The following is a 17,880-nucleotide window of genomic DNA, read 5'->3' on the forward strand; positions in this document are numbered from 1 at the left end:
GGGCCGGCCGGTGGCGAGCTGGCAGGACGCGGAGGGACACAGACAGGCGCGGGGGGCTTTCTTTTCGGAGGCGGCGGGGCAGCGAAGGCTCTGGCCGCGACCCCCGCCAAGCGGCACCTGCGCCCTAAGCTCGGCCACCTAGGGCCACGTGGAAACTTGGGGCGGGGAGGACAGACACCCGCGCCCCCAAAGCCGAGCGGTAGGCGGGGACAGCGGAGCTCCGCCCGTTGACAGGCTTCGCTCAGGTCTCCCCGTTTCCCACAGGCCCCTCCTCCGGCGCGTGTCCGGTCTCTCGCACGCTCGGGGGCGGAGCGGAAGTGACGCAATGCGTCGCGCATGATTGGCGGAAGCAGAAATTGCTTTGCGGCCGGCACGGAAATTGCTTTCCTTTTGGCTTCCGCTCCTGACCCATGTGAGAGACCGGTGGTGAGATGAGCGCGATCAGGGCTGCTAAGAGGTGAGTGGGGAGCGGGGTCTCGCTGGGGACCTGGTCCCCTGGCCTTTGTGAAATGGAAGCCGTCTATTATCAGACGACGATCGTTCCCCTCCCCAGCTCTCGCCATTCGTTACTATTTCCGCGATCCAGCCTTTAAAATCCTCTTAATTTAACTTAAGTCACTTTCTCGGCTCCCCAGCTTTTTATGCCTTCTCCCTGTTAGTTTTCTTTCAGCCTTTCCCTCTCCAGCTAAGTTAATGTAGCACTTTACTCATCACGTGACCCCTCTGCTGCCACTGCGCGTCTCCGCCCTCTGTGCAGACAGTGCATGTGTTATAAACTCCTCTTGTCTTGGAAACCTTTGCTGACTGGAGTCATCCAAGACGTTTTCTTTCCGCTGGTGTTTAATGCCTCCCAGTCTGTTTAGTAATGGTTGCCTTGCAGAAATTGATAGTAGAGTCTGATTTGTTTCTGGGTACCAGTCTCCTTAGTTAAGCACCCACTTTGCCGAGAAAGCCCCAGGAAAAATTACTTACTCAGCTGATTTCGTCGAATTCCCTGGTTCCTGGGAACGAGCGATCAAATGTTACTTTTGAGTAAGCTGCGCCTGGAAAGGCGTCTTCCATGTGGAAGATGCTTAGAAATATTAATAGTGACAGTCTTGCCTGAAGGGCCAGCAACAGGGCCTTCTACCACCTTACATAGGACCTGATGTTTTTTACAGCCTCCCAGAGGTCAGTGGAAAATGCAGTGCCAATCACTGAAGAGTGTTAGATTCCCCCCACTCCCGTAGTTGTTGCTGCTTGCCTTCTGAAAGTGCTGCCTGACTTCTGCAGTCTAAATATATCTTGACTGATTTCCAAAGTTGCTTCCACTGTGTGGTTGGCCCCTCTTCCAGGGAATAGGGCTATTCTGGGCTAAGAACTCTAGTTATGCTATAGAGATTGTTTTAATAGAAGAAAAGTTTCTTCAAGTGATAATATTTCTGTTTTATCTCCTTTATAACAGCCTTCTGGCTTTAAGCCAACAGGAGGAACTAGAAGATTTGCCAAAAGATGATCCCTTGAGCACCAGTGAAGATGAGGTGGGTAACAGCTGCTAAGCTGCCTCTTTGAATTTCCCTTCTGCCTGAAAATTGAGGCAGAGGGCACATGGAAAAGATGGGAACATTGTTATTATTTTCTCCAGTTTCGCAAGTAAATTATAAGCAGTTATGTAGGGTTCCATGTATAAGGTAATGTATTAAGGACTGTGGGAATTTAAAGAGACTTAGTGAATTATCCTATTGAAATATACATAATTAAACTGGATCTCTGTTAGATGCTGTCGAATTCAACTCTTTATTCCCTTGACAAAACTATGTCAGGATTTGTTTTTTGTTTTTGTCAGTTTCTGTGTCGGATCACATATCTTCTACACAGAAATATTACTCTCACAGCACTTTTCTTGCCAAAGTAAGTTAAAACCGGAATGATTTTAGCTTCTAGTTACTAAGGCTCTATGTTCCTTATAATAAGGGAATTGGATTTTTGAAGCAGTTCTTTTCAATTGAGCTGGAATGCCTGCACACCAGACCCCTTCTCATCCTCCAGTTCCCTACAAAGGAAAGATTTTATGTGGGCCTCAATTTACAGACTATCTTTCCTCTCCTTTCATCATTCTGACTGTTTTTCCTTCCCTGTGTCTAGGGGGACAGCGATGGAGAGAGAAAGCACCAAAAGCTTCTGGAAGCAATCACTTCTCTTGATGGAAAGAACAGGTAACACTCCCTTCGGTTTAGACAGATTATAACTAGCTGATTCCATAAGATTTATCTGCAGCTAACATTTAATGTGTGTAAGACAATAAAGACAAAGTGTTAACATCATTAAGAGCACATACAAATTTTTATCCTTTGCCCCTCTATTTTTTCAACTAAGAAAGAAGGTGAGTAATAGCGCTTACCTCATAGAGTTGTTGGGACATTTAAATGAGTTAATAAAGTAGTGATCTTTAACCAATACCCAGCATATAATAAGCATCATATAATTGTTACTGTAATTGTATGTGACCTTTGTGTTTGAATTTTTAATCCACACTTAAAAGTCTTGAAGCATTAAGTAGGTATTACTTCTCCCCATTAGAAAAGTTAATTAACTTGCCCCCAGTGTCACTCAGCTCATAAGTGGCAGGCTTGGGATTCTAGTCCAATAGCTGTTCCACTCTGCCCATCTTGTATTGCCTTATGTTTTCGCGGTATTGGGTCTACATTAAGAGATAGTTAGACTACCACATTTGAGTTAGGTTTTGCTTTGTGACAAAACCTGACTCTAGAAGAGAAATATGTGAAACCAAAGTCTTGTGTGAAAACAAGTGTTTGTTTCCCCCCGTAAAATGTGTTCATTCCTACCATGTTCTGTTTTGCCTGATTTCAGGTGGAAAGTGGCAGAGAGATCTGAGGCTAGTCTGAAGGTGTCGGAGTTCAATGTCAGTTCTGAAGGTAAGTTGATCAGAGAAAGCTGTCAATGCATGCTGTCTGTGGAGTTCCAAAATCATAATGGTCACTTCACCCCCTAGAGACTGTTTTTGGTGTGATTAATGGAGCCTGCCATAAATAATTAACAGGTGAGTGGGGGCAGAAGGGTAGTTGTATGCCCTTGAGTTTCTTGCATTTTTAGAAGAAGGCCTAGAAGACTATGGTCAGAGTCTTCTACTGAGCTTGATGAATTGCTTCTGGGAGAGAGGGACATGAATAAAGACAGCTGTACCCCACTAGCTTAGTCATACTTGATATTTGTATCGTTCTTTTTAATGTTCGTGATTTCATTTTTTTTTTTTCAGTGCTCAGCATGTTTTGAGTTTGGACAGGCAAATAATCTCAACAGCTGGAGCTCAGGGAAGTCAGTTTACTTACAATATCAGCCATTAGAGCAGTTTATCCAGTAGCTATCTAAAATAGCTGCCCCCTCCCGCCCAAATAAAATACTGGGGAATAAGATTTCATTAAGCTTTGGAGGAACACAATATTTTATAATATCTAAGATTCCCGCCCACCCCCCACCCCCCCACCCCCGCTTTCTCTCCCTGGGTGGGGGAGTGAGATCACCTCTATTGAAAATACATGACCTGGTAAATAAGAGAGTTGAGGTTTTAACCTGCTACCAAGTCTAGATGGCAAGTCTTTTTCACCATATTTACAACTCGGGCAGTTTGAATAAATTACACATTTCTAGTAACCACTATTGTTAACTGCCCAGAAACATGTTAAAATGGCATTCCAGGTTTACTCAGCAGATACTTGTACCACTTCGATCTATCCATATCAGGAACTGTTTAGATATTGGGGCTACAGTCAAAAATAAGACATGAGGTTGCGGGGCTTGAATTCTAATGGGGGGATAATGCAATAGAAGTGACTGGCTACTTGAGATCAACTGGTCGTGAAAGATCTCTGAAGAGACATTTAAGCTGAGATCTGAATGACAAGAAAAGTCAACCATGCAAAGATAGGGTGAGACATTCCAGGTGAGGGGGCAGCTAATACAAAGGTTCTAAGGAAAAAATACACTCAGCATGTTTGAAGACTAGAAGGCCAATGTGACTGGAACATTCGTGGAGATGGGCGGTGACTTGGGGTTAGAGGCAGACGGGAACCAGGTCCCATAGGATTGTGTCCTTCAGATGGATATGGCTCCAGGTATAGCGAGGAGCTATCAGGATCATGACATGGTGTGATTTACATTTTCACAGTACCACTTTGGCTGCTGTGTGAAGAACAAATTGCTTTGGGTCACGAGTGGAAGCAGAAAGGTGGGCAGAAAAGGAAATGACTTTATAAAATAAATCATTCTCTTCCTGCAACACGTTTGGGAATGTTGCAAAGTGACGCTGTCACTGTGGCTATCGATGGAAGTCAGAGTGCCGCTTCCCTGCACATTGGCCTGTCTACCAGCATTTTCTGTGGAGGCATATCCCAATGTGATAGTGAGATTTTGCCTCACTTCTCAGTCTGACCAGAAAGTTTGGCCTTTCTACAGGATCAGGAGAAAAACTAGTCCTTTCAGATCTGCTTGAGCCCGTTAAAACTTCATCCTCATTGGCCACTGTGAAAAAGCAGCTGAATAGAGTCAAATCAAAGAAGACTGTGGAGTTACCCCTTAACAAAGAAGAGGTTGAGCGGGTGAGTTATAGAGAAAGTGGTCCATTAAAGGGAAGAAATTGAATGACAAGGAAAAATCAGGTGAGAAGAAAAGGGTGGGTGGAAGCCTGAAAAACGGGCAAAAGGGAAGTTGTGATTTCCTCACCATGAAAAGGCTTAAGACTAATCTCAGGAAAGCGCAGTCTGGAGAAGTAAGCAGGAACTCCTCTTAATCTCTGGCATCCTGACTCTTTCTTCAGCTAAGAAACATTGCCTTCTAATTTCCTGCTAATCCTTTGAGCTTGACTCTTAATTTTGTGGCCCTTGCCTTTTTTGTGCTTTGTCTGTTTCAGATCCACAGGGAAGTGGCGTTCAATAAAACTTCACAGGCCCTCTCCAAATGGGATCCCATCGTTCAGAAGAACCGGCAGGCAGAACAGCTGGTTTTCCCCCTGAACGAGGAGCCAGCAGCCATTGCGCCTATTGAACATGTGCTCAGTGGCTGGCAGGTGAGTGCAGCCCAAGGGAACTTGGCCTTGGAAGGTGGATGTGTGGCGTGGAGATTGCAGAGTTGGCAGTTGATTTGGCTGGACGTGTTCTGCCTAAATCTCAGCTGTGGTTTTGGGTCAACGGTGGGGTAGGGAGGGAGGGAGGCTCATGGTCAGGCAGTAGCCAGGCAAAGCAGCCCTGGGGTCGCCCTTCATCAGTCTGTAGGACACAGCACACACCTGTTCGCAGGTGTTTGTTTTAAGACATCTGATTTTTAGCAGAGGGAATACAGTGTTCTCTTTTTCATACCCCAGTTTTTTAAGAGCTTTTACTCACATTCTAAACTGGGAAAAATGGAACTCGGCAGCATTGGTATGGCCAGGTGAGCAGTGAAACCCAAGGTTGGCTTATAGAGGAATGCCACACTAAAATACAACATTGCTGACAATGAGTAGACTTCTAACAAGTAACTTATTCTTGATTTTTAGTGAGTTTGCCATTTGGCAAGGGAGTCGTTAGGAGTCTGGACTACAGAAAATAAAAATGATTCCAGAGCTCGGCTTACCAAACACAGATCCCTGGCAGATTTTTCATACTTCTGAAATGAAGGATGCTTGTAAATGTGGTGGATGTGAGGTTGCTGGCGCTTCTGTATTACAAGGGTGTTCTTTCCACTTCATTGGTGTTGAGAAAAAGGTTTTCTTTTATGAAACGAGGGTGGTAGGAATCGATGGGGTTGGGGATGGAATGGTAGCCAAGTTCTTGTCAAAAATAAAAAGTTGGTTATCCTTCATCCATCCTTAAAGTCTCAATTTTTAATCTGAACAACTGCTTCAGAACAGCTAGCCTTTTTTTTCCAAGTCTATGATGAGAGAGTCTATCTTGAGCACAAAAATAGTCAAAAACAGCAGTGTCTAGATCATACAAAGAGGATCGATACCTTCTTTGTGCTTTTCCTCTGCTTTCTGAAATTCCCAGGGTAAGAGAGGCCCATATGTCAGGACGTTGAGAGAAGTAACACTACCTAAGTAAACATGGCTCACCATTCTAACTAGAACTAGAATAAGGAGTTAATTACTATAGGCATAAGCTCTGTTTCTGAGGTTGTTGTTGAAGTCACTACCATTCTCTTTCTAGGATGCTTCCTTTTCCACATGAAACAGAGATCAGGTTTAAAGTGTGGCTGCACGATGGAAGGGAGACTGTAGGAAAAAATTTTAAGAGGTAATGCAATTTGCAGGATTCAAACATTGAAAGTATAGATGATGAATAGTGAAAAGACTGATCTCATGCCTGTCCCCCATCTGTTCATACCCCCATGCTCACCCAGAGATAACCACTTGCTCAGTTTTATTGTTGTTAACTGGAGAGTTTTATCCATGTATTTGTGTTCACTTTGGTTTTTGATCAACAAAGTGCGGTAATGCACTGTTCTGCCTGCACCTTGCTTTTTCCAAATGACAGTGTAATCTTGCAGGAAAATACTGCATTAAAGATGAAATAGAGGAGGTTATATTAAGAATGGTACAGCCTCTGCTCTCCAGGAATTCCCTGTGCAAGGCAGAATGGGGTCCGGGTGCTCACATTGAGCCTGCCGTACCATTTATTCATTCTGAGATTCATTTTTGAGAAATGCCAACAAGGCACAGAAAACAAGGAAGCGTTGAGGTCAGGGGGTGCTTTCTGCCTAGCAATTCCCAATTCTCTTCTTACACCGTAGAGTGCAGAGTACCAAGGACTTATAATACAGCAGTCTTTCTGGAGATTAAGAGTCCCTAGTCTGCACTATAGTTTTGGTCTAGCTTCTTAAAATTCCATTTCACTCTAGCTGAGAAGAATTAAAAGGGATAAATGTGTGAGAGAGCATTTGTAAACTGCAAAGTGCTAGAAATGTTGTAACTTCCCCCACCCCCTCTCTTCTTCCCTCTGCTAGCTGTCTACACTAGCATTTCTCAAAGCCCTAGTTTCTCAAAATGCCCCACCAAATTGAGGTGGCCAGGTTAAAGCTAGAAAATGCTGTGTGCTCCTGCTGATGATTAGCTATCACTGTGTATGCTAGCCCTTTAAAAGCTATGAAAAAAATCATCGAGAACTCCAATTTGGCCTACTCTAACCAGATTTGTACAATCAGATTTCATTAAAGATCAAATAAGTTGAATTTTTAAACTTAAAAACTGAAGTAAATCCTGTTGTCTGATGAAGAACCTGCTTTGGGAAGAGCTGGTCTCCACTGCTGTCTGTTCTCACTGCCCCCTACCACACTCTTGAAACTTCTTTGAAAGGGCATTAGTGAGGGTCCTCTGAATTGCCACATCCCAAGCCTGCTGAGTCCTCAGCCTGTTTTGCCATCACATTGTTAAAAATGTTCCTCCCTTGCCTGCTGTGACATGCCCCTGATATTTCATCTGACTCTCTCGGTCCTTTTCCATGACGCTTGACTGTCACGTGTCAAGGTGACACATCACTCAACCCCTTCTAAGGTTCAGTCCCATCACGGACATCACTTTCAACTTCGTGCGCTCCAAGCCAAGCCCAGTGTTTTGCTGCCCAGGTGGTGCTGTACCACCACCTTCATTCAGTGACCCCAGGCACCCGGGTTGGGGGCCTCCTTTGCCCCTTAACTGCCACCTCTCTCTTGCCCACACTGGGCTGGTACTGTAATTTCTGTCTCTAATAGCTCCCAGGTCCCTGGTTCCTCTTCTCATTTTCTTTTCGCTCCCCTGATTTGGCACTTGATGTGTAACCCCTTAAATGTTCCCTGGGATTTTTTTTTCCTGAAAACCAAAACTGGTTGTCATTTGCTTGCTTAAAATCCTTCAGTGGCTCTCTACTTAGAGAATAAAACAACAGCACCAGCTTTTTACCTACAATAGATAGCACATCGTCCCCTTACATGCCACTCCTCCCACATGCCTTGTGTTGTTGCTCATACTCCTGTTTTTTCCTCCCTCCTTATAGAATTGTAGTTAGGCCTCAAAGCCTAATTCAAAAAGTCTCTTCCTTCCCCCAAGCCTAACCCACCTCATCAGAATGAGTTGTCTTCCTTTGATTACTCCTATGGAATCCTGCTTAACCCGTTAAGTTGTTAGTGGTGGGTGTCTTTCCTCTGAAGGGCTATGAGCTCTCTGAGGACAGGAACGATCTTAATCAACTGTGTATTCCTAGCACCCTGTACAAGTGCCGGGACTGTAGCTACAATCAATATATGTTTTTAAATTGAATTGTATTGGAGGAAGATTACGAAATTGTAATATAAATCACTGTGCAGCCTGTGATTGATGACTACTGAAAATACTAAAAATAGAGGCACATGCACCTTTACTATTCAGTAGGATAGGTTTATGGTTCAATCAGTAGCACCATGTAGTATGTGATGATGTGTGTTTATGCATTTGTCCAGATATTTGTAAGTTTAATATGGACTGTGATGTTTTTGACTGTTGGAAAAAAATGCATAGGGTGTGTGTGAGGTTTGGGACAGGTGCTGTTACCTAAGGCAATCTTTGTGCCTTGCCAGAGTGGACCAGGGCACCATCAGCCACATTATTCTAGGTATCCTCCAACTGTCAGTCAAGCAGCAACTGGGCTTTTCTGTTTGACAGGTGAAGTAACTGCTTCACAGTCTTCGTTTCACAGGTATAGATATTACCTTGCCTGCACAGTTAGCTGGAAACTAAGGAATTAGAGCCAGAGTTAGAAAAGGACTAGAATTAAATTTAAACTATTCAGGAAGCAGGCTAATTACATGAAGATCTTATTTTTAAGACAGTGTCTTTTTGTGCTCAGGAAACTAAAGCACACACCCGCCATAAACTGCATTTGTAGAATGTACCTAGGGATGCCTTGTTCTTGTTTCTCATATGTGTTAATGACACCAAGAACACATAAGTGCATAAATGATTTGTAGCAGCTGGTCGTGATCAGAAAAGCTGAGGCTCCCCTCTGAGCCACGATGCTGGTTGTTACCACCAGTGGCAAATAATGCTTATCTTGTGACCTAACCCCCCTTGTCCTCTAGAAATATTCTTTAAAGGAGTCTTATGTGAATCCGAATTCCTTAACTATGCAACAAGAGTTCCGTGCAAGAGTTCAGATCAGTGTAACAATATTGGGGCCATTCTGTTTTGCGACTGTCAAGACAATTTGGTACTACTTTGCCGCTGTCCTGCTAGTATTTACCTTAAGTTCATCCTGCTTCAATTCTTAAACATTGGTAATCCGAACACAGACTATCCCCTCTATGATATAAAGTAGCCCGAGTTTCCCATTGCTGAAGTCTTTCTTAAATCAGAATTGAGTACGGTTTTATCTACACGGCTGAATAGCAAGACTTCTCTGCTGTAATAGCCAATCTTATCCAGTCAGTGGTTCCAATGACAGTATCATAAAAGAGAGGGTCATAGGTTGTAAAGAGGGAAAGCATGGCTTGAGACTTACAATGTTCTATTACCTCCGTAAGGCAAGAACTCCCCTGGAGCAGGAAATTTTTAACCTCCTTCATAAGAACAACCAGCCAATGACAGACCCTTTGCTGACTCCCATGGAAAAGGCCTCTCTCAAAGCCATGAGCCTGGAAGAAGTAAGTGCAATAGGCCCTTTGGTACACCTACACATGCTCTGCTTCTCCCAGCCCTTGCCTTTGCGCCCAGGAGTCACTGGAAGTGTCATTTGTTGTAGGCTAAGATGCGCCGAGCAGAGCTTCAGAAGGCCCGGGCGCTACAGTCCTACTATGAGGCCCGGGCTCGAAGAGTGAAGAGAATCAAAAGTAAAAAGTAAGGAGTCCTCTGGGAACGGGCCTGGGGTTCCACGGAAGAAGGTGATGTGGCTAATCACAAACCCTTAGGAAGGAAGCTTTGACATGGCCACTGGGATCATGTAGAAGAGGCCCCAAATAGGAGTGACTAGCCTTTTTTTTTTTTCTTCAACTTCTTGGGAGATTTGCCTGCTTCAATAGTGCCCTCTCCTCTGGCTCTGGTTTTCAGTCTGGGTTTTGCTAAAAAGAGGACTGTTCAATTACTTCCTCTCCCTTCCAGGGTGCCATGGAGTGATTCTGCAGAATGAGCTCTGTATTCTACAGCTGTTGAGCCCACTTGGGCTTGCTTCCTTCCTGCCTCTTTGCCTCTTTGGAACTTGTTGTACTCTTCCCTTATGCTATAGAAGCAGAGGGGACTCTGCTATGCAGAGGTCTGCCCCTGGGGGCTGCAGGGCCTGAGAGCCCCACCAGTCCTTCTCAGGCCCCACACTGGCTCCCTATAGTCAGCTAGCTCTGTGACGTCCATTCTAGCCCTTGCGTCAGGAACCTCTTGGGTAGCAGGGGTGCTTCTGTGTGTGCTGTTTGTGGTGCACTTAAATCACTTCCTTGCTGTCCTTTATAGGTATCATAAACTTCTGAAGAAAGAGAAGGCCAAGAAAACCCTAAAAGAGTTTGAGGCGCTACGGAAGGTCAATCCTGCTGCAGCCCTGGAAGAACTGGAAAAAATTGAAACTGCCAGAATAATGGTGAGGTTGCCTTTCACCCCCACTCCTTGAATCAGCTTGCCCCAGGAAGCGATGAAGGTCTTACCTCTGCCCTTTCTCTCTAGGAGCGAATGAGCCTGAAGCACCAGAACAGTGGCAAATGGGCACAGTCCAAGGCGATTATGGCCAGATATGACCTGGAAGTAAGTAAGACACCAGCGGGGGACAGAGGCACTGAACTCAAAGAAAGGAAAACCCATCCATAAGGGTGCTAGCAAGAGGGAGCTAGGGGCTGAAGAGCTAGGAGGAGCTGTGGGGCTGAATGGGAAACGGAGGATCTAAAAAGGAGGCTCTAAAAAGGCACCAGAAAATCTCTAAGGCAGAGAAGAAAATGACCAGGAACAAGGTCAGGGAAGGGAAGCAGCCTTGCAGGCAGGTCTATCAGAAGAGAGAGGAGCCTTTAAAAAAAAAAAAAACAACAACAACCTTGTTTCATGTGTTGGTTCCTAGAAAACAAGGAATTTTGTCTTCCACTTCAGTCCATAGCTATTAAACACAGTGGTATGTGTACAGTTTAAATGGTAAGTGCCCGTTGGCAATACTTAGAAGAGAGAAGGCAGCTTTAAGAACTGACTGGGAAGGGTGTTGTTGGTCACTGGTGACAAGCGCTCTTCCTCCAGGCTCGCCAGGCCATGCAGGAACAATTGGCTAGGAACAAAGAACTGACGCAGAAACTCCAGGCAGCCTCTGAAAGTGAGGAAGAGGAGGAGGCAGCTGTGGAGGAGGAAGGCGAGCTCCTTGTCCCTGATGCGGTGAACAAGGTGCAGGTGAATGGAGCTGGACCCAACCCCTGGATGCTCAGGAGTCACTCGGGTGACACCAAAGAAGATGAAATCCAGGAGGACCCGGAGCAGCTTCCAGAGCCTGTGGCCCCTGAGGCTTCTGAAAGTGAAGAAGAAACACCAGTGGCAGAGGAAGAAATATTGCTGAAAGAATTTGAGGAAAGGCGATCACTTAGGAAAAAGTCTGGACTCAGCCAGAACACTGACTGGGGGGTCAGTCAGGAAACAAAAGGTGAGTTGAGATAGGCCCCAAGGGAGCCATCCATGGTGCTAGAGCTGCAGAACAACTGTGAGAGGAACACTGAGTGTCCACCCACACACACAACAGGGTACCTGGACTCTGGGAACTTACCCGAGTGTGCCCTGGGGTCCTGAAGAGAAAATTGGTTCATAATAGCCATTTTTCTTCAAAGGCATTTAGTTAATGGTCATCTGCATGGCTGTACAAAGTGTACTCAGATACACTTTCTGCTGATAAGGGCTGACAGTCTTCAGAAAGATAGAACAAATCCACCCTTGGAGTCAGGTCAGGCGTTAACATCACTGGTCTTCATAGCCCAAGAGAAGTGCATACGGTAGAGGTGGCAGATGTGGAAATCCATTCAGACACATAGGTGGATTTTGAGGTATTATGAAACATCTTCAGATTATTGCTGCACTTTTCTGTGTTGTTTATAAAGTAGGAGTGGCATTTTTATCACTTCATAATGCTGGTTGTGTGTCGACATGGGCAAAGACTCCTGGCAGGAATGAGTGGCTCCACAAGGCATGTGGGGAGTTAGAATTGTCACCCCGTGCTCACATTTGATATTTTGTATGTTGTGTCTTCTCTCTGTTATCTTGAAGTGATTTTATATTAAGAACATTAGCACCCTTGGGGCAGGCCATAGAGCGCCCGTTCTGGGAACAGGCGGGGTGTTATAATACCCATGCTCCTAAGTCATGTGGCTCTCTGGACAGATTCTCAGGTCTGATGCTCTTTCCAATGGGAATAATGCATTTAGATGATGCATTTTTTTTCCCATTGCAAAAGAAGAATCTTAGAAGCGCTGTCACTGCAAATGTATTGTAGGGCCTTTACTCAAGGTTTTCAGCAGGAGGGTTATGAGATGACATGTTATGAGCAGCCATTCAGAGAGACTTTGAGAAACAGTGCTCACTGCAGAGATTGTGGGCCAGTCTCTGACCACAGGACACCAGCTGTATCCTCCTGAGCCCCTCAAAAGTTGGTCATCTAGCTGAATGTGTAGAGCAGTTGGTTGTGGCTTGAAAGGTAGATTTGGATTTCCTTGGATAACTAAGTAGAATGCTTCCAAACCTTTGGGGAAACCGTATCTTAAATTAGTGGGAATTCCTGGACCCCAAACAAGATGAGCAAGGAAACTTGATCCTTGAAAAATAAACATACATGTGTCCAAAGGCACTTCTTTTACTACAATGGCTTCAAGCCAAGGCTAGACAGCAGGACAAACTTGAACATGGAGGCAAATTGAGTAATTCAAAGGATACTGCCATGTTTCCCTTGGGACTCTGAGATGCCAGCTACTTGACTTGGCCATAGCAGATTCTGAAATGTTGCTTTAAAATAAGGCAATGTGGGGGAATATAAAAATAAAATTTATTATTTAAAAAAAAAGCAAAAAAAATAAAATAAAATAAAATAAGGCAATGATGGGCTTCCCTGGTGGCACAGCGGTTGAGCTCTGGATTGCGAAGCTGCCCACAGCCTCTGTAGTGCTGGTTTGATCCCCGGCTGCTCCTGGCCACCGGAGGAGGGTCCCACATGGCGCGCAGACCTCTCCTGCCACCCGCTACTGCCCTCAGCAGTGTACCTCAGTCCTTCTGCCTGCTCTGCTCCCTGCTCTGGCTCTGGTGCATTCTTTCACCCTCCCCGGCTTCTGACTGTACCCAGTGCTTGTATAAATAAATAAATAAATCTTAAAAAAAAAGAGAGAGAGACCATGCAGCTTTCATTAAAAAAATAAATAAATAAGGCAATGCTGAATAAGGTTTTTGTAAAAAGGAGATCGCCATGTAAGATTTTTATAAATTACACATAATAAACTACAATGAAGTTGCCTTCTGAGGCCACCTGCTGAAATGGCTTTTTTTTTTTTAATTTGAAACTTAAGGCAGTCTCCCCAGGCAGGGTTTACTATACAGGGAAATTAAGCCACAGTTCCAGTTATACAGTGAGTCATTGGCAAAGCTGAGAATAGGACCCAGGACATCTGCTTTCCAACATGCTGCTTTTAACTACTAAACTCAGTTGCCTGCTACTTGACAGGTAACGATTAGTGAACTCTCCAGGAGATCCAGTGAATGGAATCCTCTTACCGATTTGTCCTCATCGGACTCTCTCCTGCGGTGCCTAGCACCCAGTGGGTGTTCCACAAATGCTTGCTGTTGAGTGAGCTCAGCAAATGCCTCACTGGCAAGGCAACTCCCAACCTCCTTTTCTGATGGCTTTCATTTCTCCCCTAGATTCTAGCAGCCAGGAGGTGCTGTCTGAAATCAGGGCACTATCTCAGAGACTCAACAAGGAAAACCATCAGTCCAGGAAGCAAAAAATGACTTCTGTGGCGACGATTCCACCTGTACAGAGTGTGGAACCTGCTGAGGAAGAAGAGGAGCCCTTGTTGATGCAGAGACCAGAGAGAGCACAGACTCTAGAAGAGCTAGAAGAACTGGGCAGAGAAGGACGTTTTCAAAATGAGGGGCTTCCCAGGCCTGTGTTGGAGGGTCAGCAATTGGAGAGGACCCCCAATGGTCAGCCTGGTGCCGCCAAGGAGAAGAAAAGGAAGGAGCAAATGATTGATCTACAGAACCTTCTAACCACAAAATCTCCATCTGTGAAGTCTTTGGCAGTTCCCACAACAATAGAGGACTTGGTGAGCAGAGCCAGGGTTGTGCGCCATTGTTGGGGTTGGAGCTGGTACAGAAAGGGCCCCTCTCACACAGGGAATAGAATTGGTGATGTTTCGTGGTGCTGGTGGCAAATTTCCATAGCTGACAGGTCCGCAATAATATAGGGCTGGACTGGTCCAGGTGACAGTTTAATAACAGATGGAAATAGGTGTGTGTGACCCAGGCTCAGACATCCAAAATCCTGAGTCACCAAACCCTCCCTGGGGTGTCACTAAACCAGCCCTCAGAAGGAGAATGTCACTGAAAACTCTGACCAGACCCCAGGCAGGCAACTCTAAGGTGAGTCATTGAGCTCTTGCCAACATTAATGTTTTGTTCTACTCAGTGGGGCCTCAGCTGGTCCAGGGGTCCCCTGAGGAAGTCATTGAAACTGCTCCAGTGAGGAGCCCTGGTGTGTATCTTTACAGGGGACGCACATGTGGCTAGGATTTCTTCCTCCACCTGGCAGTTGCCTCCCTGAAAGTTTAAAATTGTGTCATATGATAATGAGCTAGGAATATTTACCCTAGAGAGAGGAAAATTGGAGCATGATTGGCTACTGATTGGTTTGTATTGCAAGGCCCATCATTGTTCCACACTTCCCCCTAGAGGGCGCTAAAATGTCATGACCCAAAATTCCAGTGTTCTTGCCACGACCATGGCTCATAAAAGCAAGCTGTAGCTCCGGCTCTTGTTTCTTCCCAGGAAGATGAAGAGGATAGAGATCAAAAGCAGATGATAAAGGAAGCTTTTGCTGGGGATGATGTCATCAGAGACTTCTTGAAAGAGAAGAGGGAAGCTGTGGAGGCGAGTAAGCCAAAGGATGTGGACCTGACTCTGCCTGGCTGGGGCGAGTGGGGTGGTATGGGCCTGAAGCCCAGTGCCAAGAAGAGACGCCGGTAAGAATAGCAAAGAAAATCTGTCCGAAGGGTACGGGGCTATCCCATCTCTCCCTCAAGTGTCCTCCCTGCTCTTTTGACTCCCTTAATGCTCTTAGTCAGACCTCCTGCTGTTGCTTTCCAGGTTTCTCATTAAAGCCCCTGAAGGTCCTCCAAGAAAAGACAAGAATTTGCCAAATGTGATCATCAATGAGAAGCGAAACATCCATGCCGCGGCTCATCAGGTGAGGGATGGTGAGCTTTTCAGCTGCCTCCTCTTTCTGCCTCGCTTTCTTGCTTAGCAGGATTATTCTAGTCATTCTGTGGTCAAGAGGGACGTGTGCTCTTGACCACAGGGTCAAATCTCTTACTTGCACTGACCGGCTGAAACGGATAATTCGGATAAACTCTACTCTTTTTAATTACTGACCAGGTTGGAGGTGGAGACCTCATGATGAGGCCCCCACATCTGCAGTTTCAACTAGTAGGCCAGAGCCTCTGCAGACAGATCTGGCCAAACTAAGAGTAACTGCTCTTCCGACTTGTGTTTATAGTCCAGGTAATGTTCAGAGGCTTAAGATTTGAGCTGCATCTTAAGAAAAACAAAGACAAACCAGCACTTGTTCAGGACAGTGAAAGGATTGAAGATTGTGTCATGTGGTCATAAGCTGGGGATATTTAACCAAAGGAGAAGCAAATTTGAGATGATCATGGTGTTCAAATACATGGCAGGCTGTCGTGTAGGTGCTGTCACATAAAGACCAGATAGGCTGCTGAGGGCCAGAGCTACCAGCATATATAGAGGGGACTCGAGTGAAATTAAACTCGATGAACTTTGTTTCCTTCAGTTCTGAAAGTCTGTGACCCTGAAATCTATCCCCAGCTAGTATAATATAGAATTGTATTTTCTTTCAGAAAAAAAGCCGAGGGTGGGTGGCTCTTTAATAGGTACAAAAGAGAGGTGAGAAAATAACATTTCAGTAATACTCTGTTGATCTTATTTTGTAAACCAATCACTGCAGAAATTGAATTGCAATCACTGTCATCCCAGTTGAGGATACATAACCAGAAAAGAGGCAATCAACAGACATTTATGGGATGAGAAAAGGATGCTTCAACAGTCCAGGATTCTAGGTGAAAGACAGTGAGGACCTCCATAAAAATTATCCATTCCTTTCCGAGTCGTGCCTGTTTTTTAATTCAGTCACAGCAGATTGAAAATAAGTTTTCCGATCTTTAATAAGCCTTAGATTGCAGGTCCCAGCATGCATAGAATATAGAATAATTTGTGCTTTGAGCTGGGGGGGGGGGTCTGAAACTGAATACTTTGTCCAAGTGTTTTTTACTCTCTGTCCCCGGGTGGCATGCACAGATCTAGCTGTCATCTGTCAACCCCAAGAAGAAATTCCCTCAACTAAAGAGAGCCTGTCCTTCAGGAGCACCAGGCAGTACTCAGTGGCTCTTGTTATTTCCCCATTTTTCTGCATAATTTTCCCCCCCTCCTCTATGCCCATTAGGGAAGTGTTTAAAGATTATTTAAATATCTGAAGGGAACACTCTGGTGGAGTGGAGTACTGGGCAGGAATACTGGCTTCTGTTGTCATTTGCTGCCCCTCATTTATTTGGGTAAATCACTTCCCCTCTCCAAGCCAAATTGGGGAGTGGGGGTCATGTCAAAGGGCGATGCCCTTTGACCTTATCTAAGGCCTTTCAGCTCTGACAGGATGAAGCTGACTAAGTGTAACAGCCTAGTAGAGTTTAGGTTTCAAGAGTATATCTTTGTATATATCCTTAAAATATCAGTCCTGTGTGTCAAAGAGAGGAAAGGAAGGAATTAAGAGTATGAAGAGCCCAGGGGGTAATAAAATCCACAGGGATACACAGATGTCCCATGTTTCTTGCAGTTAGTGTTAAATAGGAAGACTTCATTGGGGACAGCAGTCCAGGAACTACTGCAGTGTCCTACAGCTACTGGGGCAGTGCCCATGGCTTTTCAGTACATAGATTGTTGGGTAAGCCTGGTGAGGAGTGTTCCTTACCCAAAGTAGGCCTCTGTCCTCAAGCAGATTGGGATTCCCAAGACTGGATCGTAGTGGGATGCCTTGACCTCAAGTAGCTTCACTCATTGCAACCAACATGAGCAACTGGCCTGTCTACCAAAATTACCTGACCAGTTGCCATTGGGCCAGGCCCACATCAATCACTGCCTTTCTTTCCAGGTGCGGGTGCTTCCATATCCATTCACCCACCATCAGCAATTTGAAAGGACCATCCAGACACCTATAGGATCTACATGGAACACACAGCGGGCCTTCCAGAAGCTGACTACACCCAAGATTGTCACCAAGCCAGGCCATATCATCCAGCCTATAAAAGCAGAGGATGTGGGAAACCAGTCCCCCTCAAAGTCAGACATCTCTGTCATACAGAGGAATCCAAAACGACTGTCGTCGCAGAACAAAAAACAGCTGAAGAAGATCTCTGTACATTGAGTTGCTGGAGGAGTGATGTCCTGCAGGAACCAGGAGCCCCGACTGAGCAGTGGCCTGGTTTTACTCCAAGCTGCAGGATCCATTCCAAAACTGGCTTAGCACACTGGGCATAGTTAAGCCACATTTTAGAAATAAAAGCATTTTTATCTATTTAACCTGGAATGTGTTCTATGTTGTCTCCCAGTTGAATCATTTTTCAAGGGAGACACCTTTAGGTGCTCCCAGTTGTGTTTCTGCAGTCACACTTGTCAGGGGAACCTCA

At 45.2% G+C, this 17,880-nt stretch overlaps 1 protein-coding gene across 1 annotated transcript; it reads left to right on the plus strand.

Moving 5' to 3' along the window:
- Positions 1-431: 431 nt before the first annotated feature.
- Positions 432-17,738, plus strand: UTP14A (UTP14A small subunit processome component; the record flags this gene model as incomplete). The annotated part of the gene is made up of 15 exons (XM_084258662.1): positions 432-457; positions 1,445-1,520; positions 2,125-2,195; positions 2,851-2,915; positions 4,453-4,595; positions 4,907-5,062; positions 9,502-9,621; positions 9,720-9,814; positions 10,418-10,541; positions 10,625-10,702; positions 11,180-11,573; positions 13,826-14,232; positions 14,954-15,147; positions 15,272-15,371; positions 17,346-17,738. The coding sequence occupies 15 exons, from the start codon at positions 432-434 to the stop codon at positions 17,616-17,618; spliced, it is 2,322 nt and encodes a 773-aa protein (XP_084114788.1). The 3' UTR covers positions 17,619-17,738.
- Positions 17,739-17,880: the final 142 nt, after the last annotated feature.

The sequence above is a fragment of the Talpa europaea genome (assembly GCF_964194135.1).
Source record: "Talpa europaea genome assembly, chromosome: X".
NCBI lineage: Eukaryota > Metazoa > Chordata > Mammalia > Eulipotyphla > Talpidae > Talpa > Talpa europaea.